This window comes from Oncorhynchus tshawytscha, linkage group LG20 (genome assembly GCF_018296145.1).
Source record: "Oncorhynchus tshawytscha isolate Ot180627B linkage group LG20, Otsh_v2.0, whole genome shotgun sequence".
In the NCBI taxonomy this organism is placed as follows: Eukaryota; Metazoa; Chordata; class Actinopteri; order Salmoniformes; family Salmonidae; genus Oncorhynchus; species Oncorhynchus tshawytscha.
This window is the reverse complement of record NC_056448.1, coordinates 9,240,488-9,267,684: the sequence shown is the minus strand read 5'-3', so window position 1 is coordinate 9,267,684 and position 27,197 is coordinate 9,240,488. Positions and strand designations below refer to the sequence as shown.

Sequence of the window (27,197 nt, the reverse complement as noted above, 5' to 3'; positions counted from 1 at the left end):
ACTGTGTGACTGACTATAACCTCAAAATGGGGACAGTGGATAAGGCGGACATGATAAACAGCTTTGTGGAATGCACTCAGAAAACGACCAAGTGGTATCTGAAGATATTTTTCCATCTGATCGACACTGCTGCCCTCAATGTCCAAAGTTCACAGCCAACTAACAGGTGAGATAATTACTGAACAAGGTGTTTTTTTGTAATTGGACATACAGTTCACATGCAAATGACATACAGTTCCATTATGCAATTATATAGTGATAATATCTCACCCACCTACCCAGACAGTGCTGAAAGTCAACATCAGCTACATCCGATCCCTCTTTGAATACGCCCTGCCAGCCTGGATAACAGCTTCACCGCAGCAGATGAATCAGCTACAGATAGTCCAAAACATGGCAGCAAAAATGGCTTACAGACTACCAAGATACATCAGCAACCACTACGTAAACAGCACATCTGGACTGACACCAATCAACAATAGACAGTCAATCATTGGCCAGAAGTTCATCAACAGAGCCACTCACAACCCATCATTGAAGGAAGCCGTGGGACAGGCCAAATGGACAACAGATACACCCATGTCTATAATGCTGAAGCTGACCTAGAAGAGAGGAAGAAATTTTTTTTTTAAAAAACACTAAAATACAAAAAAAAAAGGATGTATGAAAATGTGTAGATTATGTGAAAATGTGTAGATATGTGAATGCACTCCTTAGCACCCCGACCCCTCTCCCCATGCACAGCTGTGAGCTATAATTTTAATGATTTTTTTCCTTCTATTTTTAAAACAAACCCCCATGAACTCATGTCGGGAAAAGCAAAAAGCCTAAATCAATCTACAACCGTTCTGATAAAAACCTTAGGGCATTCAGCCTCGGGGGATGCCTTGCTGACCACACCCTCCTTCCTTGCTCCTGGCCTGCCCTGCCTCTTCCACCAATCCAATTGTTTCTTATGGACAGAAAAGAGCAGAGGCTCTGAGCTGTCCAATCAGGTCCATTGTCTACTTGTGCCACCTACCCACTGCCTCATTATCTCCCTTCCCTCATCCGTAAAGTAATTACCTACCAAAAGTACAGAGAGAACCTCATGGGAGAGCTGCTAGAGGAGCACCACACCCCTCGGCGCCCATACACTTGGGGCTGTCCTGCTGCAGACAATCCCCTACACCTCACTGCACCGCATTTTCCCTGCAAAGTCTCTCAAACTGCTACTCAAGGTAGTCGCACACGGAGGCACTGCAAAGTCTGCCTGTCTGGCACCAGGAGAAGGAAGCAGAGGAGGTTGACAAAGTACATGTGTTGAGCTTGCGACACACCTATGTGTTTCACCATGCTTTTGAGTATCATATGCTCAAGCACTATTGAGCACATCTGCAGCAATTAGTGACTCACTGACCTGACAGGTGACCTGCCACAATACTATGCCTTTAGAGGTGGGGGGGTGGAAATGCAGTTGTTCAATCACTCCATGAATATGAAATAGGGGTTATGCGTATTCTGTTTTTTTTTCCTTTAGTAAAACAAGTTTTTGTTCAACCACCACCAATACTTCAATAAAATAGATGACTATTACATATTGGCCTAAGTGTTTTCTTGCTGTGTTTTCACCCAGTAAAACTGTTAAGGAGTGTACACTGGCATACAAAGCTGGCCTCAATCTTCACTTCGAAAGGTGTCCAGCTCCAGTTATGATATTGGCAAATACAGTTTGTGGTTTCTGAAAGTACAGAATAAAGAGGAATTATTAGTAATGAGAATACAATATCAGGATACAGCAATACAACAATAAAAATCACAAATAGAGTTTTATAACAAAAACAGTAAATGTTGAGCTCCACAAGGGGTAGGGCAGAGCAGAGCTATGCTAAAAATGAAAGCAAACCATTGTCATAAGGCCAGGGTAGCTTCAAAAGACAACACAAGCTAATACTTCTCTTACGCAATTAGCATTGTTTTACAGAGCTAATAGAAGAATGTAGCTACCTTCTCGCATGTCTGTCACGGCTTTCTTCCTGGGAAGGAGAGGCGGACCAAAACGCAGCGTGGTTATAGTTCATGGTTCTTTAATAAGAAATCTCAAACATGAAAAAACTACAAAACAATAAACGTGAAAACCGTAACAGTCCTAAGTGGTGCATAAAACACAAAGACAGGAAACAATCACCCACAAAATACCCAAAGAATATGGCTGCCTAAATATGGCTCCCAATCAGAGACAACGATAAACACATGTCTCTGATTGAGAACCAATCCAGGCAACCATAGACTTACCTAGACACCTAAAAGAACACAACCCCATAAATCTACAAAAAACCCTAGACAAGACAAACACATAAATCACCCATGTCACACCCTGGCCTAACCAAAATAATAAAGAAAACAAAGATAACTAAGGCCAGGGCGTGACAAAGTCTGCGGTTATGAAGAATACACACAAATATATTATGTTCCATACATACAGTGAGCTGCAGTAGAAACAACATAACACAACATACAGAAACTATTATAACGTAATAAGGAACTTACATTGAAAGAACCGCACACATGTCCAAAGTTATTCCCATGTAGTAATGAAAACAACAATGAATGCGATGCCGGCACCAAAGGGAAAATGTGAACACGTGTGTGAAGGTCCTGTTCTGACTGGAGATGCATAAATGTCTGCAGAGAAACAATTGGGAAGTGGTTGGGGAAGTTTGTCTGGGTCAGTAATGCCTAAAAATAAATTGACAGCAAAAGTAAAATGGCCTACTTTAATGTGCATTCATGAAGAGGCAGAACACACCTCAATTCAAACTGTTTGAAAATAAAACTTGTTACAAAATAATTTTAATTGACAAGTTAAAAAGGCCTATAAATAAAAACATGCAGCGTACCTTGGTTTGAGGATTAACTGTCCTGTTGCGTAACAATTACATTTTGTTACAGTGAGCGCATTCTGACATCACTTGCATAAAAAACTCACGCCGGGGCGACCGTTAGAGATATTTGGAACTCACATATGAAAAGGTTAAAGAATTGTATCTTGCTATATGCTAGTGTTTGGCTGATGTAGGCTTTTCTTATGTGACTTAGTCATAAGCCCTGGCGTACAGATAAGAGCCGTTTGGGTGCGACTGCAGTATGTGACATTCTGTTTTTACGATGTGCAGGAACGTAGCTGTGTGGAAAACTTGCAGGAAGGAGCAGACAATGGTGCATTGTCAGCTATCTTAATCTAAACAGAAAAGCTGTTGTATACTGTTCTTATTTTTCAGAGTAAATAACTCACGGACAATAGAGAAGCTTTGACCAGGTTTAATTCTTCCCAAAGGTTCTGTACAGCTGTAATTCAGACAACCCAACATTTCTCACCATCACAGTTATATACATCCCACTTAAGACACTCCTCCTTCTCTCCAATCCTTACATCTTATGGTTCAACAGGAAGAAGGTAACAGGATACCAAACCCTTATTACTCCCTTAAGGGAATCTGCCCTCACCTCCAGACCTCAACCCCTCCTTCACCTAATCCACAGATGTCCATCTGTCTTCCCTATATCAACAGGTTGCTCTCCTCTCGTCCACCCAACACATTCCAAAGCCTTCTGTCTTTCTTCAGATAACCCTTGACTTCTGACCTAAAACCTAAAACCTTAATTCTATGCTTCTTTCCTATCATTTATTTAATATCTCAATGTTCAAAGTTATATTATGTTCCCCGCCCCTGTTTCCGCCCATCTGCTAAACTGCCATGTAGACAGAAGAGGTTGTACTTTTTTTCTGTAAAAGCTGTGAGCCAACTATGTACGTCAGGCCTTAACCAAGCGCTGTTGAATGGATTGTTAACTGCTCCACTTTTGCAAATCTTATAATAAAGCTTCTACCAATATCTTCTGCATAATGCATTTCTCTCTCCCTCAACATAGCCTGAAATGTTAAGTGTTATTTCAAGGTGGCATGTTTGTTCAGTCCTTTATCTGTCTTTAATGCATGCTTCCAATCACAGAACCCTTCAATGGTAAAGGTGAGCCATGACAAGCCACCATGTGACCAAGCAGCCGTCATCAAAATCAAAAGAAAGAAATCAGCCCCAAAAAATTGTAGTCCTCCGCAAGTATGGTTCATCCTTGGGAGCAATTTCCAAATGCCTGAATGTACCACATTCATCTGTACAAACAATAGTACGCAAGTATAAACACCATGGGACCATGCAGCCGTAATACCACTCAGGTCTGAGACGCTTTCTGTCTCCTAGAGATGAATGTACTTTGGTGCGAAAAGTGCAAATCAATCCCAGAACTACAGCAAAGGACCTTGTGAAGATGCTGGAGGAAACAGGTACAACAGTATCTATATCCACAGTAAAACGGGTCCTAAATCGACATAAACTGAAAGGTCGCTCAGCAAGGAAGAAGCCATTGCTCCAAAACCGCCATAACAAAGCCAGATTATGGTTTGCAACTGCACATGGGGACAAAGATTGTACTTTTTGGAGAAATGTCCTCTGATCCGATGAAACAAAAATAGAACTGTTTGGCCATAATGACCATCATTATGTTTGGAGGAAAAAGGGGAGGCTTGCAAGCCGAAGAACTCCATCCCAACCTTGAAGCACGGGTGTGGCAGCATCATGTTGTGGGGTGCTTTGCTGCAGGAGGGACTGGTGCACTTCACAAAATAGATGGCATAATGAGGAAGTAAAAATTATGTGGATATATTGAAGCAACATCTCAAGACATCAGTCAGGAAGTTAAAGCTTGGTCGCAAATGGGTCTTCCAAATGGACAATGACCCCAAGCATACTTCCAAATTTGTGGCAAAATGGCTTAAAACTTCTTAAGGCTAGGGGGCAATATTTTGACGTCCGGATGAAAAGCGCGCCCATAGTAAACTGCCTGCTACTCAGGCCCAGAAAACAGAAATAGAAAACATTTTTTATAAAAATTTTAAAAAATGTTAAACATTTTTTTAACAGTTTCTACAACTGAAAATAACATATATCGTTATCTGATTTTGCATCGCACCTGGCTGGTTGAAATAGGATTTTCTTATGTTTGTATTGGCGCACTACATTTGGCGCGCTGCAATTTCACTGGATGTTGTCAAATCAATCACGGTAACGGAATTCGAGCGGGATTGGGAGTGAAGGGATCCCTAAGAGGTTTTAAGGACAACAAAGTCAAGGTATTGGAGTGGCCATCACAAAGCCCTGACCTCAACCCTATAGAAATTTTGTGGGCGAAAAAAGTGTGTGCGAGCAAGGAGGCCTACAAACCTGACTCAGTTACTCCAGCTCTGTCAGGAGGAATGGGCCAAAATTCACCCAAATTATTGTGGGAAGCTTGTGGAAGGCTACCCAAGTTAATTAAACAGTTTATAGGCAAAGCTACCAAATACTAATTTAGTGTATGTAAACTTCTGACCCACTGGGAATGTGATGAAATAAATAGAAGCTGAATTCATTCTCTGTAGTATTATTCTGACATTTCACATTCTTACAATAAAGTGGTGATCCTAAATGCCCTAAGACAGTGAATTTTTACAAGGATTAACTGTCAGGAATTGTGAAAACTGAGTTTAAATGTATTTGGCTAAGTGGAATGTAAACTTCCGACTTCAACTGTATTACCTCAACTAACAGGTGCCCCGCACACTGACTCTGCACCAGTACCCCCCTGTATATGGTCTCGCTATTGTTATTTTACTGCTGCTCTTTAATACTTGTTACTTTTATTTATTTTCATTGTTGGTTAGGGGCTCGTAAGTAAGCATTTTACTGTTATATTCGGCGCATGTGACTAATAGAATTTGATTTTATTTAAACTGGTCATCTCTGTATAGACCCACTGGTTGATGCTTATTCATAAAACCCTCTTAGGTCTCACTCCCACCTATCTGAGATATATGCTGCAGCTGTTATCCTTCACATACAACACCCATTCTGCCAGTCACATTCTGTTATAGGACCCCAAAGCACACAGTTTGTTGCAGCTAACGACTGGAACAAACTGCAACAAACACTCAAACTGGACAGTTTTATCTCAATCTCTTCATTCAAAGACTCAATCATGGACACTCTTACTGACAGTTGTAACTCCTTTGCGTGATGTATTGTTGTCTCTACCTTCTTGCCCTTTGTGCTGTTGTCTGTGCCCAATAATGATTGTACCCTGTTTTGTGCTGCTACCATGTTGTGTTGATGCCATGTTGTGTTGCTACCATGTTGTTGTCATGTTGTGCTACCTTGCTGTGTTGTCATGTGTTGCTGCCATGATATGTTGTGGTCTTAGGTCTCTATGTAGTGTTGTGTTGTCTCTCTTGTGATTTGTGTTTTGTCCTATATATTTTTGACATTTATTTTAATTTTAATCCCAGGCCCCACCCCGGAAGAGGCCTTTTGCCTTTTGATAGGCCGTCATTGTAAATAAGAATTTGTTATTAACTGACTTGCCTTGTTTAAATAAATGTTCAATTAAAACATTAAATCACACACTCAAACTGAAAACATAACGTGTGCACAATTAATTGGTGAGAGAGAGATGGCGCCGTCAGATAGGACAGCTCTGCTTCTAGCTCTTAACCTGTTGCGACGAGCAATCCCGTATCCGGGATCTTAAGTGTAGCCTCAAGCTCATTACCATAACGCAACGTTAACTATTCATGAAAATTGCAAATGAAATGAAATAAATATATTGGCTCTCAAGCTTAGCCTTTTGTTAACAACACTGTCATCTCAGATTTTCAAAATATGCTTTTCAACCATAGCAAAACAAGCATTTGTGTAAGAGTATTGATAGCTAGCATAGCATTAAGCCTAGCATTCAGCAGGCAACATTTTCACAAAAACAAGAAAAGCATTCAAATAAAATCATTTACCTTTGAAGAACTTCGGATGTTTTCAATGAGGAGACTCTCAGTTTGATAGGAAATGTTCCGTTTTTCCAAAAAGATTATTTGTGTAGGAGAAATCTCTCCGTTTTGTTCATCACGTTTGTCATCAAAACGCTGAACTTTTTTTCCAAAAACCCCAGAAAATTCAGTCATCAAAATCTATTCGAACTTTTTTGGTTTCCAAATTAACTCCATAATATCAGCTGTTCCACCAATAGGAAACTATGCAGTTTTTTCTGTTTTTTTTCCTACGTTTTTTGTTATTTCTTATTTCTTACACTAGTACCCCAGGTCATCTTAGGTTTCATTACATACAGCCGAGAAGAACTACTGAATATAAGATCAGCGTCAACTCACCATCAGTACGACCAAGAATATGTTTTTCGCGATGCGGATCCTGTGTTCTGCCTTACAACCAGTGTAACCGAGTGGATCACATGCAGCGACCAAAAAAACGACTCAGAAAAAGAGGGAAACGAAGCGGTCTTCTGGTCAGACTCCGGAGACGGGCACACGGTGCACCACTCCCTAGCATTCTTCTTGCCAATGTCCAGTCTCTTGACAACAAGGTTGATGAAATCCGAGCAAGGGTAGCATTCCAGAGGGACATCAGAGACTGTAACGTTCTCTGCTTCACGGAAACATGGCTCACTGGAGAGACGCAATCCGAAGCGGTGCAGCCAGCGGGTTTCTCCACGCATCGCGCCGACAGAAACAAACATCTTTCTCGTAAGAAGAGGGGCGGGGGCGTATGCCTTATGGCCAACGTGACATGGTGTGATGAAAGAAACATACAGGAACTCAAATCCTTCTGTTCACCTGATTTAGAATTCCTCACAATCAAATGTAGACCGCATTATCTACCAAGAGAATTCTCTTCGATTATAATCACAGCTGTATATATCCCCCAAGCAGACACATCGATGGCTCTGAACGAACTTTATTTAACTCTCTGCAAACTGGAAACGATTTATCCGGAGGCTGCATTCATTGTAGCTGGGGATTTTAACAAGGCTAATCTGAAAACAAGACTCCCTAAATTTTATCAGCATATCGATTGCGCAACCAGGGGTGGAAAGACCCTGGATCATTGTTACTCTAACTTCCGCGACGCATATAAGGCCCTGCCCCGCCCCCCTTTCAGAAAAGCTGACCACGACTCCATTTTGTTGATCCCTGCCTACAGACAGAAACTAAAACAAGAAGCTCCCACGCTGAGGTCTGTTCAACGCTGGTCTGACCAAGCTGACTCCACACTCCAAGACTGCTTCCATCACGTGGACTGGGAGATGTTTCGTATTGCGTCAGACAACAACATTGACGAATACGCTGATACGGTGTGCGAGTTCATTAGAACGTGCGTTGAAGATGTCGTTCCCATAGCAACGATTAAAACATTCCCTAACCAGAAACCGTGGATTGATGGCAGCATTCGTGTGAAACTGAAGGCACGAACCACTGCTTTTAATCAGGGCAAGGTGTCTGGTAACATGACTGAATACAAACAGTGCAGCTATTCCCTCCGCAAGGCTATCAAACAAGCTAAGCGCCAGTACAGAGACAAAGTAGAATCCCAATTCAACGGCTCAGACACAAGAGGCATGTGGCAGGGTCTACAGTCAATCACGGACTACAGGAAGAAACCCAGCCCAGTCACGGACCAGGATGTCTTGCTCCCAGGCAGACTAAATAACTTTTTGCCCGCTTTGAGGACAATACAGTGCCACTGACACGGCCTGCAACGGAAACATGCGGTCTCTCCTTCACTGCAGCCGAAGTGAGTAAGACATTTAAACGTGTTAACCCTCGCAAGGCTGCAGGCCCAGACGGCATCCCCAGCCGCGCCCTCAGAGCATGCGCAGACCAGCTGGCCGGTGTGTTTACGGACATATTCAATCAATCCCTATACCAGTCTGCTGTTCCCACATGCTTCAAGATGGCCACCATTGTTCCTGTTCCCAAGAAAGCTAAGGTAACTGAGCTAAACGACTACCGCCCCGTAGCACTCACATCCGTCATCATGAAGTGCTTTGAGAGACTAGTCAAGGACCATATCACCTCCACCCTACCTGACACCCTTGACCCACTCCAATTTGCTTACCGCCCAAATAGGTCCACAGACGATGCAATCTCAACCACACTGCACACTGCCCTAACCCATCTGGACAAGAGGAATACCTATGTGAGAATGCTGTTCATCGACCTCAGCTCGGCATTCAACACCATAGTACCCTCCAAGCTCGTCATCAAGCTCGAGACCCTGGGTCTCGACCCCGCCCTGTGCAACTGGGTACTGGACTTCCTGACGGGCCGCCCCAGGTGGTGAGGGTAGGCAACAACATCTCCTCCCTGCTGATCCTCAACACTGGGGCCCCACAAGGGTGCGTTCTGAGCCCCTCCTGTACTCCCTGTTCACCCACGACTGCGTGGCCATGCACGCCTCCAACTCAATCATCAAGTTTGCGGACGACACAACAGTGGTAGGCTTGATTACCAACAACGACGAGACGGCCTACAGGGAGGAGGTGAGGGCCCTCGGAGTGTGGTGTCAGGAAAATAACCTCACACTCAACGTCAACAAAACTAAGGAGATGATTGTGGACTTCAGGAAACAGCAGAGGGAACACCCCCATCCACATCGATGGAACAGTAGTGGAGAGGGTAGCAAGTTTTAAGTTCCTCGGCATACACATCACAGACAAACTGAATTGGTCCACTCACACAGACAGCATCGTGAGGAAGGCGCAGCAGCGCCTCTTCAACCTCAGGAGGCTGAAGAAATTCGGCTTGTCACCAAAAGCACTCACAAACTTCTACAGATGCACAATCGAGAGCATCCTGGCGGGCTGTATCACCGCCTGGTATGGCAACTGCACCGCCCTCAACCGTAAGGCTCTCCAGAGGGTAGTGAGGTCTGCACAACGCATCACCGGGGCAAACTACCTGCCCTCCAGGACACCTACACCACCCGATGCTACAGGAAGGCCATAAAGATCATCAAGGACATCAACCACCCGAGCCACTGCCTGTTCACCCCGCTGTCATCCAGAAGGCGAGGTCAGTACAGGTGCATCAAAGCTGGGACCGAGAGACTGAAAAACAGCTTCTATCTCAAGGCCATCAGACTGTTAAACAGCCACCACTAACATTGAGTGGCTACTGCCAACACACTGTCAATGACACTGACTCTACTCCAGCCACTTTAATCATGGGAATTGATGGGAAATGATGTAAATATATCACTAGCCACTTTAAACAATGCTACCTTATATAATGTTACTTACCCTACATTGTTCATCTCATATGCATACGTTGATACTGTACTCTATATCATCGACTGCATCCTTATGTAATACATGTATCACTAGCCACTTTAACTATGCCACTTGGTTTACATACTTATCTCATATGTATATACTGTACTCGATATCATCTACTGTATCTTTCCAATGCTGCTCTGTACCATCACTCATTCATATATCCTTATGTACATATTCTTTATCCCCTTACACTGTGTATAAGACAGTAGTTTTTTTGGAATTGTTAGTTAGATTACTTGTTCGTTATTACTGCATTGTCGGAACTAGAAGCACAAGCATTTCGCTACACTCGCATTAACATCTGCTAACCATGTGTATGTGACAAATAAAATTTGATTTGATTTGATTTGATTTGAGAAACATGGCAAACGTTGTTTAGAATCAATCCTCAAGGTGTTTTTCACATATCTATTCGATGATAAGTCATTCGTGGCAGTTTGGTTTCTCCTCTGAATCACATGGGAAAATACATGCAGCTGGAGATTACGCACCAATTTCGACGGAGGACACCAGGCGGACACCTGGTAAATGTAGTCTCTTATGGTCAATCTTCCAATGATATGCCTACAAATACGTCACAATGCTGCAGACACCTTGGGAAACGACAGAAAGTCTAGGCTCGTTCCTGGCGCATTCACAGCCATATAAGGAGACATTGGAACACAGCGCCTCAAAAATCTGTCTCACTTCCTGTTTGAAGTTTCATCTTGGTTTCGCCTGTAGCATTAGTTCTGTGGTACTCACAGACAATATCTTTGCAGTTTTGGAAACGTCAGAGTGTTTTCTTTCCAAAGCTGTCAATTATATGCATAGTCGAGCATCTTTTCGTGACAAAATATCTTGTTTAAAATGGGAACATTTTTTATCCATAAATTAAAAGAGCGCCCCCTATATCCAAGAAGCTTGTCAGTAGCTTACAAGCATTTACACCCGCAATAACATCTGCTCAACGTGTATGTGACAAATAAAATTTGATTTGAAAGACAAAATTGATCCACTCGAAGGTGCACATTGCTAGTAGTCTTGCAAATTAAATCAGTTTATTATCAATAGTTTCAAATACAGATAATATTTTTGAGAATGCAAACATTTATTCAAATGGCTTAAAACACCACCTTGGATTGAGTAAATATAAAATCATCCATAATCCAATAGTAAAGAAATCCAATACATGATAAACACTGCCAATGAGACCATGATTTGACTGTGAAACCACTGATGATGAGCATAAAATACATAGTCTCGCTACTGTTATTTTATTATTGCTCCTTAATTATTTGTAATATTTCTTTCTTTCTTTCTTTTTTCTTAAAACTGCATTGTTGGTTAAGGGCTTGTGGGTAAGCATTTCACTGTATTCTGCACATGCGACAAATACATTCTGATTTGATTTTAAAAGGTTATCATGATCATTACACTAAAATGGAAAGTAGGCTATATTATTCAACACTAAGAAACTACAAACATTAAATATTATGACATCAGTAAATATTATGACATTGAGAAATGAACTTTGGCACCCAGTATAGCATACAGTACTGAATGAAACAAAATCAAAAGTCAATTTACAGTTTACTGTAAAGAACCTATAGTTGTTTTAGCAAGCTTACATCTCATGCACCTTGCACATAAGTTACTGTATCTATTTTGAAAAGCCATAGGCTACCTTGTGGAAGCACAAACAAAAAAAGTATAGTAATTATGCAGCAGTAGAAAGGTCAAATTGTCATTCACCTAAGGTTCAACAAGAAATGATTCACCTTATGATTATACTGAATTCATGATATTCTTATGCTGAATATAAAAGTATGATTTTATCCCTTTACTAACATGTCTCCAGTGGAGGTTGTGTTACTGGATGGCTGCAAGGATGTTGTTGTACTCTGGGGTGTCCGGGTCCATGTACTTCTTATCGGACACCCAGGACTTCAGCCTCGCCTGCTGATTCTCGTCGATGATCCCCTCTTTACTATGGTGATTCAGCATCTGATTGAAGCCAGCTTTATAGTAGAACACCGTTCCTTCAGGAGATAAATCAATGGATCCCAGGGTAAGTTTATTGGGCTTTCCTAGAATAAAAACATAAACAAATTCATATTAAAACTTTCTGTGAAAAAACTTGTGGAATAGACACCGGCTGGAATGTGGTTTTAATCAATTAGCATTCAGGATTAGACCCACCCATTGTATAAAGGACAATAATCACCTGCTTTGTCTCTGAGCTGGTCGGAAGCAATTGGATGAGCCATGATGAAAGATAACTTCAGTAATTTCTCCACATCTCCGCTTGCAAGTGTATCCGCCAGCAGCTTCCTGTGAGTTGGAAGGCCATGCACAGTGTTGTTAGGAGATTGAGAACATTACAAATAGGGAAGCAGCATAGATAGTAATTATTCAATTCCTTAAACACCACAAGAATGGAACTTTTCACATTGTAGCTAAATTAAAGGGCTGAAAGGTCTAAGAAGAAGAGGACCAGGCAGAAACCTTGCTTAAATTATATCAAAGTTTGTTTCTGTTTCTTTGTTTCAGCCTCGGTTGTGTATCACAGGGAGAAAGGGAAGGGATGGATTGCACCTATATTAATAGATAATTCACCTGCAGATGACAGATGTCTTACTCCTTCCAGTGGTTAGAGCATTCCTGTGATGCTGTTTGAGAACCCGCATTGTGAGCAGGTTCCCTCCATTTTGATCTGATTCAATGCTGTTTATCATATCATAAAGCTTCGGATTCTTCTGTTGAAGATTTTTCATCTCAGATTTTTGGTCTCTGGCCAGCTTCAGGGAATTCTTTGGTGGGATATGGTCTGCCTCCACAATGCCTCTTTCCCCCATGTTGTCAGAGAAAAGTTTGGTGTTTTTGACGCTGATGAGGGAATAGAAGAGAAAGGGTTGTACTATGGAAGTACAATTCAAGTAAACACATCTAATTTACACAATTTGTATGTCAATGCTTTATGAATTATTATATACATTTCTGTTCTTAATAATACATTCAAGTGTAAAAACAATGCAGGGTCATTATAATAACATTGGTAGATTTGAACAATGCCCATATAAAAATAAATAAAATTATTTTGCTAAAATACCTTTTGTTAGGACCAACTAATCCAAGGTGGTACGTAAAGGCTATGTCATACTCATTTATCCCTGAGGAACTATAAGGACAATTCTTCATGGGCCTGATATCATGTTCATATTCCCCATCATTCGTCCGTTTTCTATTCCTGGCCCCTCCAACTATAGCATATTTTCCATGATTTTTCTCGAGTGCATCATAGGCCTTCTGGGTTTGAACCATTTCACTATAAGCCTGAAGGCTCCCTTTAATCTATGGGAAGACATAACAGGTATCAATAACTCCAATTACTCCACAACCAAGGTTAAAGATGCAATATGTTATATTCATTTATTTTATTCATACAGTTGGTATCTACCAACCATCTTCATTTCCTGTGTTCTTTCGTTGGATTTGATGAAAATGACATATTTCAGAAAGTTACTTAGTTTAAGAATTATTTAAACTATACATAGACATGAGTAGACGTACAGTACCTGGTCTTTAACATTGTTTCGTAGATTCACAGCTTGACTCGTGATCTCATCCTCAGACCTGTTAGATGTTGCCTGTGCTAGGGCATGGTACAGGCAGTTCTTGTTCTCTGAGCGCACAGGGATTACTTTCCCATCTTGGATGATGTCAAAGTGACCACTGTATGGACTTTCCACTCCTTGGATTCTGTCTTTTGCTTTAGAGAGGATTCCTTTCTCACTGAAAGAGCAGAAATAAAGAGCACCATTGGTTCTCATTAATGTAGTTCTAATGGAGAGATCCTAATTTTGGGAGATTTGCAGTATTGTTGATGAAGGTCTACCAAACAGTTTAGGACAAATACCTGTGTGTTTTCTCAGGCTCTTTGGTCAGCCGTAGAGTGATTTGGCCGGCTGAGCTGTTCGTTCCCGGGTAGGACTCCTCTGAGAGCGTTTTCCCATCTTGATCCACCACTTTGAACTGGATGCCTTTACCATGGAGCAGGTCACTGTTTGTGAGGACATAAATGTCCAGGGCCGAGGCTGGTCGATTAACATCACCAATCTTCTCTGCATAGTCCAGAAGTTCTTTTGTTTCAGTCTCTGACAGAGCTTTCCCAGCCTTCTGACTGGCTGACTTCATATCATGTTTATGCTGCCGGTCCTGGAAAAAGGCCTCAGTTTTGTGTCTGCCAAGTACATTGTCAACAACCTTTCCAGTAACTCCATTGAGCTTCTTCTTGAATGTTCCCGTCACAAAAGAGGACATATGACCAGCACAAGCATCTATGAACGCTTCGGAGACACTTTCCGAAATGGAGCTTAGGAGCTCATCCTTTAGGCGAATCACATCTGGTAAATCATGTCTGCCATCTTGATCATACTGCCCCACATATCTTTGCTGCTCTTCAATTTCTTTTTTTAATTTGAGGACAAATATGTCATTGATAACATGTTCTGTAGGAATAGACCGAATCATTTGGACCAAGATTGTGGTGTGTTTAGCTATTTCTACACTTATTTTGACTCCTTTTGCAATCAAATGTTTTCCACTTTTTGCCACAAGGTCAGTTGCATTATTGCACACCTCAGAGAGTCTGCTGATAACATCACTGACTTGGGATGTGGTGGCATCAGTCATGAGGCCAGGAATAAGTTCTTTTGTCATAACTTGAACTAAATCTTTTGTTTGTTGTTCAAGCTTTGAGTCAATCTTATAGTTGCTGCGGTTCTGCAAAGCTCCTTTAGGTACTGCAGAGCTAATGTATTCAGTGAGACTAAGATCTAGTTCGGCATTCTTTTTGACTGTTGAATTGACCATGTCTTTGAAAGCTTTTTCTAAAATTGTTTTAAAGATGGCCCCAATTCCAGCATCAATGGCATAGTTTATTCCTGTGATTACACCCTGCTTCCCTACCTCCTGAAGTGCGTACTTGGTTGCGTGTTTTAGAGCCATCTTCATGTTTGTAGGGGATGCCAGTTTCTTCGTTGCTGTCTTAATTGCATACTTTGCTGCTTTCTGTGTGGACTTGAAAACATGTTTTCCTGTGCCAATGATTTCCTTTGCAACAGATGAGAGTTTCAAAGTACCATTGAGGACTTTATATGCTGTGGTGACAACTTTTTTAATGGCGTTGAACCCTGCGGAGAGCAGAGACATCCCAATGCTGATGCTTTTGGAGATGGCCCATTGTACCCAATCGAATGTGCCTGATATCATGCCAGATATCCCTTCAATCATGTCAGAGACTCCTTCAGAGATGATACTTAAGCCAATCTGGGTTGCAGAGCCAAACGACAGGGCACAAACCAGAACTCCAAGGATGACCTGACACATACCGATGAAGAAACAGATCAAAGCGTCAAAGCTGAACTCTGGCTTCTTTTTCACCTCAAACACAATGCTCAGGCCATTGTCATACAAGGCCGTGAGTTCATTTCCTGTGATGTAGTCTTGATTTTCTGAGAGGCTGTACACTGAGGATACCTCTGTTATGGCTGTGCCTTCACCCTCAAGCTCTTTAAGTTTATTTACTGCAAGGTCAATGTTACGTATCCAAGCTTGGTGAATGCTCATCCTGGAATCTATTTGCTTTAGAAAGTTGCATTCTCCTTCATGATGTGGTTCAAAGTTGCCTCTTGTGGCAATCTGAAAAGAAACCATGGTATTTGTGGTTTCTGACAAGTAAACATCCACAGATGTCTTTGCCCTTTCCAGTAATTTCCGTGCCTCTGTTTTGTAGCCATCTTTTCCCATGTTTATGGTGATGAAAGCTTGGTTGTACATTGCCACGGCACTGTAAAAAGGGTCACATTCTTCAACATCTTTCCAGTAGGACTTTGCTTCATAGTCACACTTACTTTTGTTGCGGAGGTGCAAGTCTGTTCTGCCGATAGCCTGCTTAATGTGGTCATAGAAGTTTTGACTTTTTCCATTCAGCAGCATGTTGCCCCTATTTGTGATATGCTCAAGAAGGTCTGCTTTAAGAACACTGATATCTTCGTGCTGACGGATGTGCTCCTCGTGAAGGGTAAGCCACAATGACCATGTTTCTTTCAAAGCATTGAGGGCAGGCTGGTAATCAAACTTAGAGCCTTTTTCTTTAAAACACTCAGGGACATCATTCGGCCCCATTCCTGACAGGTCATCTTTCTCCTGTTTTGAGAAGTTGCCATGAAACTTGTCAAGAAATTCACAAAACGTGCCAAACAGATCCTCTTTCATTTTTATTTCGAGAAGCTCATCTGTCTCCATATCTTTGATGCGTTGGACTTCGTACTCCTCTCTCAATTGTCTCATGATCTCCACAGGCTGGCCCTGGTATGCTGGGGCAAGGTTATCCCCACAGAGGATCATCTGGGCCATGCCCGGGTTTCCCTTCCGACCAGTTCTTCCAAACACCTGTTTCTCCACTCTGCGACTGCCAGGGTAATGTGTCAGGAGGACGAAGAGGCCACCACGTATGTTGACATCCTGATCAACCTTGATATCAGTTCCACGACCTCCTAGATTTGTGGCTATGATTACATGTCCCCCTCTGAATTTGGTTCTCTCAATGTTGTGTTTCTCACTGATTGTGTATAATGTGATGGGGGGATGTGGATTCTCGCTCTCTATTTTCTTCAGAAGCTTGTTTGCAGTCTTGACATCTTCACATGACCAAGACAACCTGACCACTTTCTGCCACCCTCATTGCTGTCTTACAGAGGATCTCCATCCACTGGGCTTGCCCATTGACCTGAATTGCTGGAAGCTCAACAACCTTCTTATGGCGATGAGCTGGTATTATGTAGCTGTCTGTTTCATAATGCCTTGCAAGGAAATCTTTGTCGGCATCACCCCCTAATGTCCCAGACACACCAAATATCCCATTCCCTTTCAGGTACTTTTGAAAGTAATGGAAGTTTGAAAGGTAATTAGTCACATTGGACAAAGTAGTGGTTGCCAGCTGGTGTTTCATCTCCAGAAACTGCTGCAGGCCGTCCCCCCAGCGTTTGTTCTTCTCCAACACTCCACTGGCCTGGAAGTCCACTGGGATGATAGCATGGTAGTGATGCTTGTCTCCGACAGCTTCCAAGGTCTGATCAATCATGTACTCTCTGCCTTGTGTCATCATGATGGCTTTCAGGGCGTTTTCCACAAAGACTGGTAACTGATTCTCAAGGTACTTCTCAAGGAAAGAGGGGATCACAAGAAACTCTGAGTTTGACTGAGAGCTGCCAGAATATTTGATTTTAGACTTCAGCTCAGAGACTGTTGCCTTAATGAGTTTGTCTTCAGGTATGATCTCGCTGGCTCGTCCATTCTCGAGGAGAAGCATTTTGATTTCCAGGATATCAGGGTTGTTGTGCAACTTTTTCTCCTCAACCAGCACGGCTTTATTGTTTGTCACAGAGTAACAGTCAATGGCCACATCATTCTCCAGTGCTTTCTCCATGATGGTGAGCAGATCACACTGTTGAGTAATTCCAACTTTGGCCAAGAATGTATCAACAGTTATCCTGTTCTCCGTTGTATCGTCATTCTCTGTGTTCTCTAGAGCATGCATGAACATATCAAAATCTTCATCTGAATAGATACCCAACTCCACTCCGGCTTCCAAAATGTGAAATTCAGAGAATTCTTTAGATGTCGCTGGACCGATAACAGCTAACTTTGCAGCCTTGTGAAAATGCTGGATTCCAGTTGCCCACTCAATCTCTCCAGTATCTTCCATCTCAATTGGCTGACACATAGATACCATGGCCCATATGCTAGCAAGGACTTGTCCGAGGTGCCTCAGGCCACTTGCCTCGTGGGATAGAAACGTCACCTGAACTCCATTGTCCAAGGTCATGTAGTCCACTTCATCCACAATCACCATGTCGAACCTCCTCTCCCCACGTGTGGTGTCCTTCTCGAATTCCTGCCTCAATGCGTCTGCTGCAAAGCTGGCAACGGTTCCGTAAACTAATTGTTTCCTGTAAGCCTCCTGTAGCATACTATCCCTGCTTTCAGGGGAGCTTCCCTGTATCTGTGGTGGTGGCACAACAGAGGATGTGACACCAAACATGTCATACAGTTTCTTCCACTCCTCTTGGTCTCGGCGAGCAAGGACTGGAGAACTGGTCACAACGTCAACCTTAGTGCCACGGATGGCCTGGATGGTGGCAAACATAGCCAAGATGCAAGATTTTCCTTCACCTGTGCCGATTTCCAGAAGGATACCTTTTTTCCCTGTTAACTTTGGTAGAAGGAGCATGAGCAGTGATGCCAACTGAGTGAGTCGGGGAAAGTAGCCTTCTATTTTCTCAGCAGTGTGCAGTGATTCCAGCGGAGTGATGCTAGGAAAGTAGCCTTCTATGTTTTTACCGTTTTGAGTGTAAATGGTTGAGCAGTCTTGCACAGCAATAGACATCCTTATTAGGACCTCCTTGAGAACAGCAAGGTCAGGGTTAGTAAAATCCAGTGACTTGATCATCTGCTTTGCTTCCTCTATCTTTACCTGATCCAAGTCCTCCTTTGCATGTTTTGGAAGTTCCTCTGTCATATATCCTAGAATTTCCTTCATTATGGACAATATTTTCTCTGGGTACTTTTCATTTTGCATTTCATTCACAATGGTGTCGGCATCCTTGTTCCCTTCTGCCTCAGCATACCATTGTAGAGAGTTGACAGGGTCTTTACCTTTCAAGGCAGAGAGAGTAGAGAGAAGATCCAGCTTGTTTGTCCTCACAGTATGAAGGATTGAGGTTGCTAACTCTTGGTTTATGCCTGAAACACCTCGCAAAAAGAGCAGAATTTCTGCAGGTGTCCAGATCATGTTGAAGAGAATTTGACTAAGGAGCCCCTTGTTTTTCTCTGACACCTCTGTGAACACATCAAGAATGCTCAGAACAAGTTGTTGAGCCACTGTGGGATTTGTGCTGTACAGCTGTTCAAGAAGACGGATGAGAAAGTCACACTTCTGGTCCCAGTCAAGTAGTTGGTCCTCTTTACTGTCTGTGTCCGAGTCATTGGTCAACGTTAGCTCTGTCACAGCCGTGAGGATGCTAAACTGCTCAGTGAGCGATTGCTCTCCTTGGCTGATAGCACGATCTATGGTCAACTGACACCAGATTGACAGTTGAGGCTCTCCAAAGTATTTAAGGGTTAGTTCATTCTGAAGAGTTTTCATTCTGTTTTCAAGTTTGTCCTCCTGCATGCCTTTGTCTTCAGTGATCTCGTATTTCTTCAGAAGATCTTCAAACTTATTTTTCAAGTCCCATGGCTAGAATGAAATGGTCCCAACACAAAAAAAGTGCAAAGAAAAGGAATATTTTAGTACAGATGTACTAAAAGATGTATGTGTCATACTATAAACACTTTTTCTATTAGTGGTGTTTCCATGTAAATTGGCAACTGTATGTAAATATGAAAAAACGGTATTTTCAGAAATATATAATACGTTTATCATTAAGTTAACACAACATTTATGTGAAACACAAAATCATTCATGCGAAATAAAACCCATTCTACAACCCTTTATTTAATATTTCTTACCTCATCCCTTCTGATTGCTGCAGCGTCATCTTCTATCATCTGGTGTAGTACCTGTGTACGCTGGTGATGGCGCTGTTGTCCTTTTAGTCTCAGCTTCTGTCTCAGCTTTTCTCGTCCCTTTGACATCTTCTTACCCAAAGTTCGCTCTCCCTTTCGATTTCTTGCTGGATCGCCCTCTCCCTCTCCAGTTGCTCCTGGCGCCTCCTCTCCTCCTGCTGTCGTAGTCGTTGCTCCTCCTGTCTTCGCCGCTCCATCTCCTCCTGCTGCTGCCGGATACGGTCTTCCTCTTGCTTCCCTGATGGATGAATACAAATGACACCATATTCCCTATGTTATGCACAGCGTTTGGCCAGAGACCATGTGTACAAATAAGGTGGAATTTGAGACGTCCTGCCAACAGCGAATGTTGTTCAAACAAAATATGGATCAATAAGAAATATAGCAGCCCTGAGCCGATACTGCTATTTGCTGAACCAATACTAAATTATTTGTATACTGTTAGGAATAGTCTTTACATTAATTGGCTCAGTTGCTGATATACGATGTATTGAGGGTATATGGTTTATTTCAAAAGGAACATTTTGAATATGATAATGTAGCTCAGCAGATTTGTAAGAATTTACTTACCATAGTTTGGACATGTTGGACTATTAGACTCTGTGTCGCACAACAGCTGAATGAGTGAACGGCCACTGGTTTCTATAATAGTGAATGTTTGACTCCCGTTCTGCTTGTGACTGTTGAACTCATATGAGAAGGAATTGTTACTGTGATTGTCATATCTTAACTTTAGGTAGCAATGGATCCACCTAATGTTGAGTTTTCTTTGTACACTACCCATGCCATGCAACGTGCCACAGCCACCTCCCTGGAAAACAGAAAATCATTACCAGATATACATTTTAAATTCATAAATGTGTAAAGATTCATCTTCAGCGATCCAACTTAATGCTCAACAATTTTCGAGATTGAACTCAAAATAAAATGTCCAGGTCTGATATTACACTGGTTTTCATTTTGACACAGGGACAATATTGATAAGCGCTCTGGCTTTTACTGCCAACAGCCACTTTCAGGTAGTCCACAATACTTAAAGGTAGTCTATACTCAGAAAAATGGCATTATCATACACAATGGGCGGTCTTTATTCATTTTAACAACATCAACAGAATTCAACTCTGACAACACTGCCATTATTAGTTCAGCTCTTCATAATGTTTACCTTCCTTTGTGGCATGCCAGCATTGGGAAGAGACAATAATCTAGGTTTATAAATGTCATGATCAGGTATTTCACAGAGCACCTTACACTCAGCAAAATTACATTACTGCCGTTATCAATTACCTTGCCATATTTAAATTTGATTGATTTTGTTGTCTGTAAGAAAGTTTCCCGTTCGCAACAGAAGTGTCACAACATTACTTTACGTTTTTTACTATCATGATTTTACAGTGACTCAGATACTTACGTCTCCGACAAGTTCGTAGTGCCAAGTGTATGGGGTTTGGTTCCTTATAGACACAGAGGCCCCCATTATTCAGAATCTGTTGGGAAAAAACAGCCTTACACCAGTCTTACACCGAATAATTTAAAATGTAATGTGTTAATTTATCTACTGGACCTTTTCTCAAGTTATCATACTAGCAGAGAATGAGGTAACACTTTAAAATACACTATGCAGACCTATTGCTATTCCTACTTATTCATTGTTTATTCATTCTTATTAATACAAGTTGTATTTATTTATTCATAATTACAGTGGTTATCGACGGGATTATTTTGAAAAGTACAACAATTCTCTTATAGGAAACAAGAACTATCAAATGTGTGTAGCTCCCCGCAGTCTCCGCAAAGCATCACTTTTGAGGCATAAACATGTCAAACAAAAAGTAGCAATAAATGTTTTCTTGAAAATGCTGTTTTTAGATAACTATGATGTGTAAAAATGATATACAGTATATCTAATAGCATGACATTTAATATTGTTAATAGTTGTTAACATTTGAACAATAATGAGAAGTATGTGTATTGGCCTACTTGATAACTTGTGGTGAAGTCAGCATTAGTGGGACATCAGGTGTAGTGGGACATTTGTGTTTGAGGGTGCTGTACTATAGTAACTTTGCAAACCAATCACAACACATGTTATTGGGTTGTTTCTGCTTGTGTCCTGTGCATAAAACATTTCTGGTGTCAGCGTTACATCACTTTAGCTTGTGTGGTCAGGTTTCTTAGATCAGGTGACCCGTTGAAAACAAAAAAACCTGCCATACTATGATACCTTGAGCTAGAATGATAAGTTTGTCATTCTGTCAATTATTATCATTGAAGAATCTATCTTTTGGTGTTAAAATGAATAGTGATTTGAAACATAATAACCAGTCATGTAAACAGCTTTTATATTTTCTGAAAATGAGATTTATATTACTGTCCCACTTCCCGTGAATGGAGTTTGAGTAGTGGAACAGGTACCTTTTTTAACTATGCACAAAATAAACCTTTAATCATTTAAAATGTAAATTCCTTCATTAGATATTCTAAAGTACATTGGAATATGTTGTTGTAGTTGTTCATAATATCTCCAAATCTAGTCTAACTGCTAAATAGGCCAAGCACATAAACCGCATAGGATGAGTGGAAGGAACTAAAGGGAAATAAAAAGGGGAGGGAAAGAAAGGAAGGACTGGTTGTCACGACTCCTACCGAAGGTGGCTCCCCTTCCCGTTCGGGTGGTGCTCGGCGGTCGTCGTCACCGGCCTATTAGCTGCCACTGATCTTTTCCTCCCCCTCCTTGTCTGTTTATTAGGTACACCTGTTGTTAATTAGGTTTATTAGTTGGGCTTTATTAGCCAGCCGGCCTGCCTGCTGGGTGTGCGGGATTGTTTTATGTGTACTCATTGTACATGCATGTAAGTCACGGTTGTTCGTGTACGTGAGTTGTTTTTGGAACTGTTTAGGTCCCCTGTGTTTTGGGGCATTTGTTTTGAGTGGCGTCTGTTTTTACCTGGTTGGTGAATAAAGAAGTAGCACTACTCTGAACTCTCTGTCTACTGCATCTGACTCCTCCCTCCACTACCCCGGGCATTACAATGGGGAAATGTATTTGCACCATAATAATTCGATATTAGGGTAAATTGATTATTGCAGTAGGCAGATTATGCAATAGTCATGTAGGCCTAAACACCTTACTCTGTTTATCTTAATCAGGGTAAGGTCAAAATCAAGTAAGCTTTAATTAAACACCTGGTTTTCTGAGTGATCTTTTGAATTTTTCTTATTTTCAATGTGACATGTAAACTAGTGATGCGGCGGGGGTTGCCTCACCACCCGTAGATGAACCACTAGTTTAATGGTCATTAAATTATTAAATATTGTGTGGATGAAGGGTGGGTGCGTGGCAGGCGGGTTGGATAAGGACAAAACAATAGGCTACCTAAAAAAAATCCATAAATGTATAATTCTTGTACAATTTATTTATAGGCGAGCGGGTTACACACAATACCCCATAATAACAAAGCAAAAACAGGTTTTTAGAAATGTGTTTTCACTTTGTCATTGTGTGTGTGTGTGTGTAGATTAATGAAGAATAAAAATATTTAATCAATTTTAGAATAAGGCTGTAACTTAACAAAATGTGGAAAAGGTCAAGGGGTCTGGATACTTTCCAAATGTACATGTTACAAATTGGAAAAATATAGGCTACAATATATTAAGAATTTGAAAAACATACAATAGGTTACGAATTTGCAAAACTTATCAGGGTTAGAGTTCGGTGAAGGGTTAGTTAAAAGGGTTAAGAGAAGAGTTAGCTAACATGCTCAGTAGTTGCAAAGTAGCTAAAAAGTAGTAAGTAGGCTAGTTGAAAAGTTGCATATTAGCTAAAATGCTCAAGTTGTTCAGGATGAAATTCGAACTTGCAATCATTGGGTTGCAAGACAACTTTTGTTTTTACCTTAAGTAAAACCATCTGTCTTATGTAACCAGACCAAACATAACATATCACACTATTATCAGTGTCCTGGATATACATTGGCTATATTAGTCTAGTCTATGAGACCAGGTTGCTTGTAGAGGTGCTATCTTTATCAGCATCATACAAACTGATAGTATTTCAACCACATTAAATTAGCCTCCAAGTCGAACTGAAATATTATCAGAACCATGTTGAGTCGTTTCTATTTCCATAAAATCGGTCAAACTGATACCTTTTATAGATTGCATTTTATCCCGGTCCCTAAACGTCTTTGATCCGCGAAAGTATCAGCAATAACAGAGAACTTTACCGATAGACTAGATTGAAGCATTCATTCCATAGATTTGTGACATTATTCTGGTGAGCAAGGGTTTATTTGGTCTTCTAGGGCAACACATATTGACAGAAGAAGAGAAGCTGCATGTATCTAATTATAGACAAGTTAACTAACAAATAGTCTACCAAAATGTCGGAAATTATAGAGAAACATCTAAATCAGGCAAAGAATCGTTCTGCCATCTCTGACTATAGCCTACAGGCATTTTCTGTATTAGTGGGTTAGGGTCGAGCCTCAGATTGTCACTTCATCACATATAGTCAGGCGGTTGCGGATGTGTTATTATTAATTGCGGACGTGTACAGTTTGCTCACCTGCGCACCACCAATGTAAGCACCTTATGCGGCGTAATCTGCGCTAGCACCAGCCGAGCATGCCTCCCTCCTTAGTGCTTGTGAAGAGTTAGGCACAACTGAAGTAGTTTTCACATGCAAACTTTATATGTCCGAATTCAGAATCAAATATGCTTCCCAAAAATAACATGTTTTCGGTAGTAGAACGTTTATTTGGATTGGTAATTTTCGGCTGTTATCTGAGTGCCATCAGTTTACCTGATTTCAGATGTGTCCATGTAAATCTTTCTTCTTGCAATGCATGTAAACGTTTTAACCAAACTATTATATTAATAATCTGACTATCCACAATAATCACATTATTGTGTGCATGTAACTGAAGCCTACTCACTGACATGTACACTGAACAAAAATATAAATGCAACTTGCCACAATTTCAAAAAGTACAGTTCAGGATATCAGTCAATTGAAATCATTTCACGAGGCCCTAATCTATGGATTTCACATGACTAGGAATACAGAGTATGCAGGCCATGGAAGAACTGGGACATTTTCAGCTTCCAGGAATTGTGTACAGATTCTTGTGACATGTGGCCATGTCATTATCATACTGAAACATGAGGGGATGGCAGTGGATGAATGGCGCAACAATTGGGCCTCAGGATCTTGTCACGGTATCTCTCTGCATTCAAATTACCATTGAGTGCGTTTGTTGTCCGTAGCTTATGCCTGCCAATACCATAACCCCACCCCACCATTGGGCACTCTGTTCACAACGTTGACATCAGCAAACCGCTCGCCCATACGACTCCATACATGTGGTCTGCGGTTGTGAGACCGGTTGGATGTACTGCAATGTTGGAGGCGGCTTATGGTACAGAAATGAACATTACATTCTCTGGCAACAGCTCTGGTGGACATTCCTGCAGTCAGCATGCCAGTTACATACTCCCTCAAAACTTGACACATCTGTGGCATTGGGTTGTGTGACAAAACTGCACATTTTAGAGTGACCATTTAATGTCCCCAGCAAAAGGTGCACCTGTGTAATGAACATGCTGTTTAATCAGGTTCTTGATATGCCACACCTATCTGGTGGATGGATTATCTCGGCAAAGTAGAAATGCTCACTAACAGGGATGTAAACAAATTTGTTGACAAAATTTGAGAGACATTTTTTTTTTGTGCATGTGAAAAATTTCTGGAATATTGTATTTCGGCTAATGAAACATGGGACCAACACTTTACATGTTGTGTTCATATTTTTGTTCAGTGTAAGAAACTGAGGAAAGAAAGGAGGCTGAATATATGAAAGGGGCATTTGGGAAATAATAGAGGTGTTTCAGGGTCAAGTAAAAGCTGTGCAGACTCCTTTAGTTAGGTTTTCACCCAGACTTTGGAATGTCCCCAAATACATTTCCCAATAGCATGGAGATGGTTTAGTACAGGGTCATTGACACAAAATGGTAAAAACAGAGTGTGTTATCTACAACCGTCAACAAAGTTACAAGTGCCAGGTGAAGTGGGACACTAATGAATTTCTTATGAGAAAATAGTGTCCCACTTCATCAACTTAATTAAGTGTCCCACTACAACTTAAAGCCACGCTTTAGCAAAAGTATGGGTCTGATGTTGTTTTAGTGGTTGACATAATACATGATCAACTTGTTTCATCATAAAAATGCCCAAATGCCCCTTTTTTGAAACTGCATAAGCCTTTCCCTGTAAGATCTACCTGTTGTATTCTGTGCATGTGACTAATAACATTCGATTTGAGATGAGACCTTAATTAATGAAATTAACATAACTTCAGTCACTGGTTTTGATTGTGTACATAATCATCTACCAAAAAGTGTCCCACTCATGCATATATCACCCTACCCATAAATAGCCCATTGAAAACAATCCCGTTTCATCCAGTTAGTTTTCAACATAAATCAAAGCCTAAAAAATGAGTTGAACTATGTAGAATAGTCTACACAGTGAACAAGATTTGAACTAACCTTTTCCTCTGCCTTCCCTCTTCTCTGTGTTCAGTCAGCGCTCTGAGAAGGTGAAAATAAGGACCAAAAACACCTCTAACACAGTGAACTTTGAGACACTGCACAGCTTCTTATGTACTTTTCTCTGAAGCTGATCTCGACCTGACACAGCCAATAGCCACAGTGGTTTCACTTTCACATTTCAAAGACCAGCCTCCTTGTTTTACTTTACCCATATACTTGAAGAGTAGAGATTACTGTATTTTTTTACAGCTGTTTATGCCCTCTTGCTCTCACCCTACAGTATATGCGTTTTAAGGACAACGTTTTATTAGAGGTTGTAAAAGATCATGTAAACATACATTTTGGTCAATTGAGACATTCCAACATGGCATGTGTTGGTGACGAAAGAAAGAATGAGAAATTGTGATAAGTTTGTTGTAATCAATATAACGTTTAAACAATTAGAGAACCTGTTTTTTTATTCCTAAAGATACTAAATACAAGACTGCACTACACTTCTGTGAAAGGGCCGCTTAACCACACGACGTGCTTAAAGTAAACGGGCCAGAAAGATACTTTAGCACCGTGATGTAACTTTGTGGTGTAAAACACAGGCGAAGTGAACATGGGATGTGGCTTCAAATGAAAAGCTGTTTTTTAAATAACCCACTCTGTTAATATATAAAAATTGTTTGTATTTAACCTGGCGATTCAGTTAGGAAGAAATTCTTATTTGCAATGAAGTACTGGGGAGCAGTGGGTTAACTGCCTTGTTCAGAACAAAATAGTTTTACCTTGTCAGCTCAGGGATTCAATCCAGAAACCTTTCGGTTACTGGCCCAACACTCTAACCACTA

The 27,197-nt window shown here is 41.1% G+C and overlaps 2 protein-coding genes across 3 annotated transcripts; both read right to left on the bottom strand.

Moving 5' to 3' along the window:
- Window positions 1-11,204: 11,204 nt before the first annotated feature.
- LOC121840179 lies at window positions 11,205-16,882 on the bottom strand. Of its 2 annotated transcripts, none has more exons than XM_042302148.1 (6): window positions 14,096-16,882; window positions 13,755-13,971; window positions 13,289-13,530; window positions 12,796-13,065; window positions 12,404-12,510; window positions 11,205-12,266 (listed from the first exon to the last, which is right to left on the bottom strand). In XM_042302148.1, exons 1-6 carry the CDS (start codon window positions 16,594-16,596, stop codon window positions 12,049-12,051), a joined length of 3,555 nt encoding a protein of 1,184 aa, XP_042158082.1. In that variant the 5' UTR covers window positions 16,597-16,882; the 3' UTR covers window positions 11,205-12,048. The 2 variants fall into 2 exon arrangements, with proteins under 2 accessions (XP_042158082.1, XP_042158083.1); XM_042302149.1 differs by having other exon boundaries at window positions 11,205-12,218.
- LOC112227483 (protein translocase subunit SecA) lies at window positions 16,883-26,463 on the bottom strand. The gene is made up of 5 exons (XM_042302813.1): window positions 26,359-26,463; window positions 21,221-21,296; window positions 20,380-20,620; window positions 19,753-20,047; window positions 16,883-19,480 (listed from the first exon to the last, which is right to left on the bottom strand). The coding sequence occupies exons 3-5, from the start codon at window positions 20,391-20,393 to the stop codon at window positions 16,883-16,885; spliced, it is 2,907 nt and encodes a 968-aa protein (XP_042158747.1). The 5' UTR covers window positions 20,394-20,620; window positions 21,221-21,296; window positions 26,359-26,463.
- Window positions 26,464-27,197: the final 734 nt, after the last annotated feature.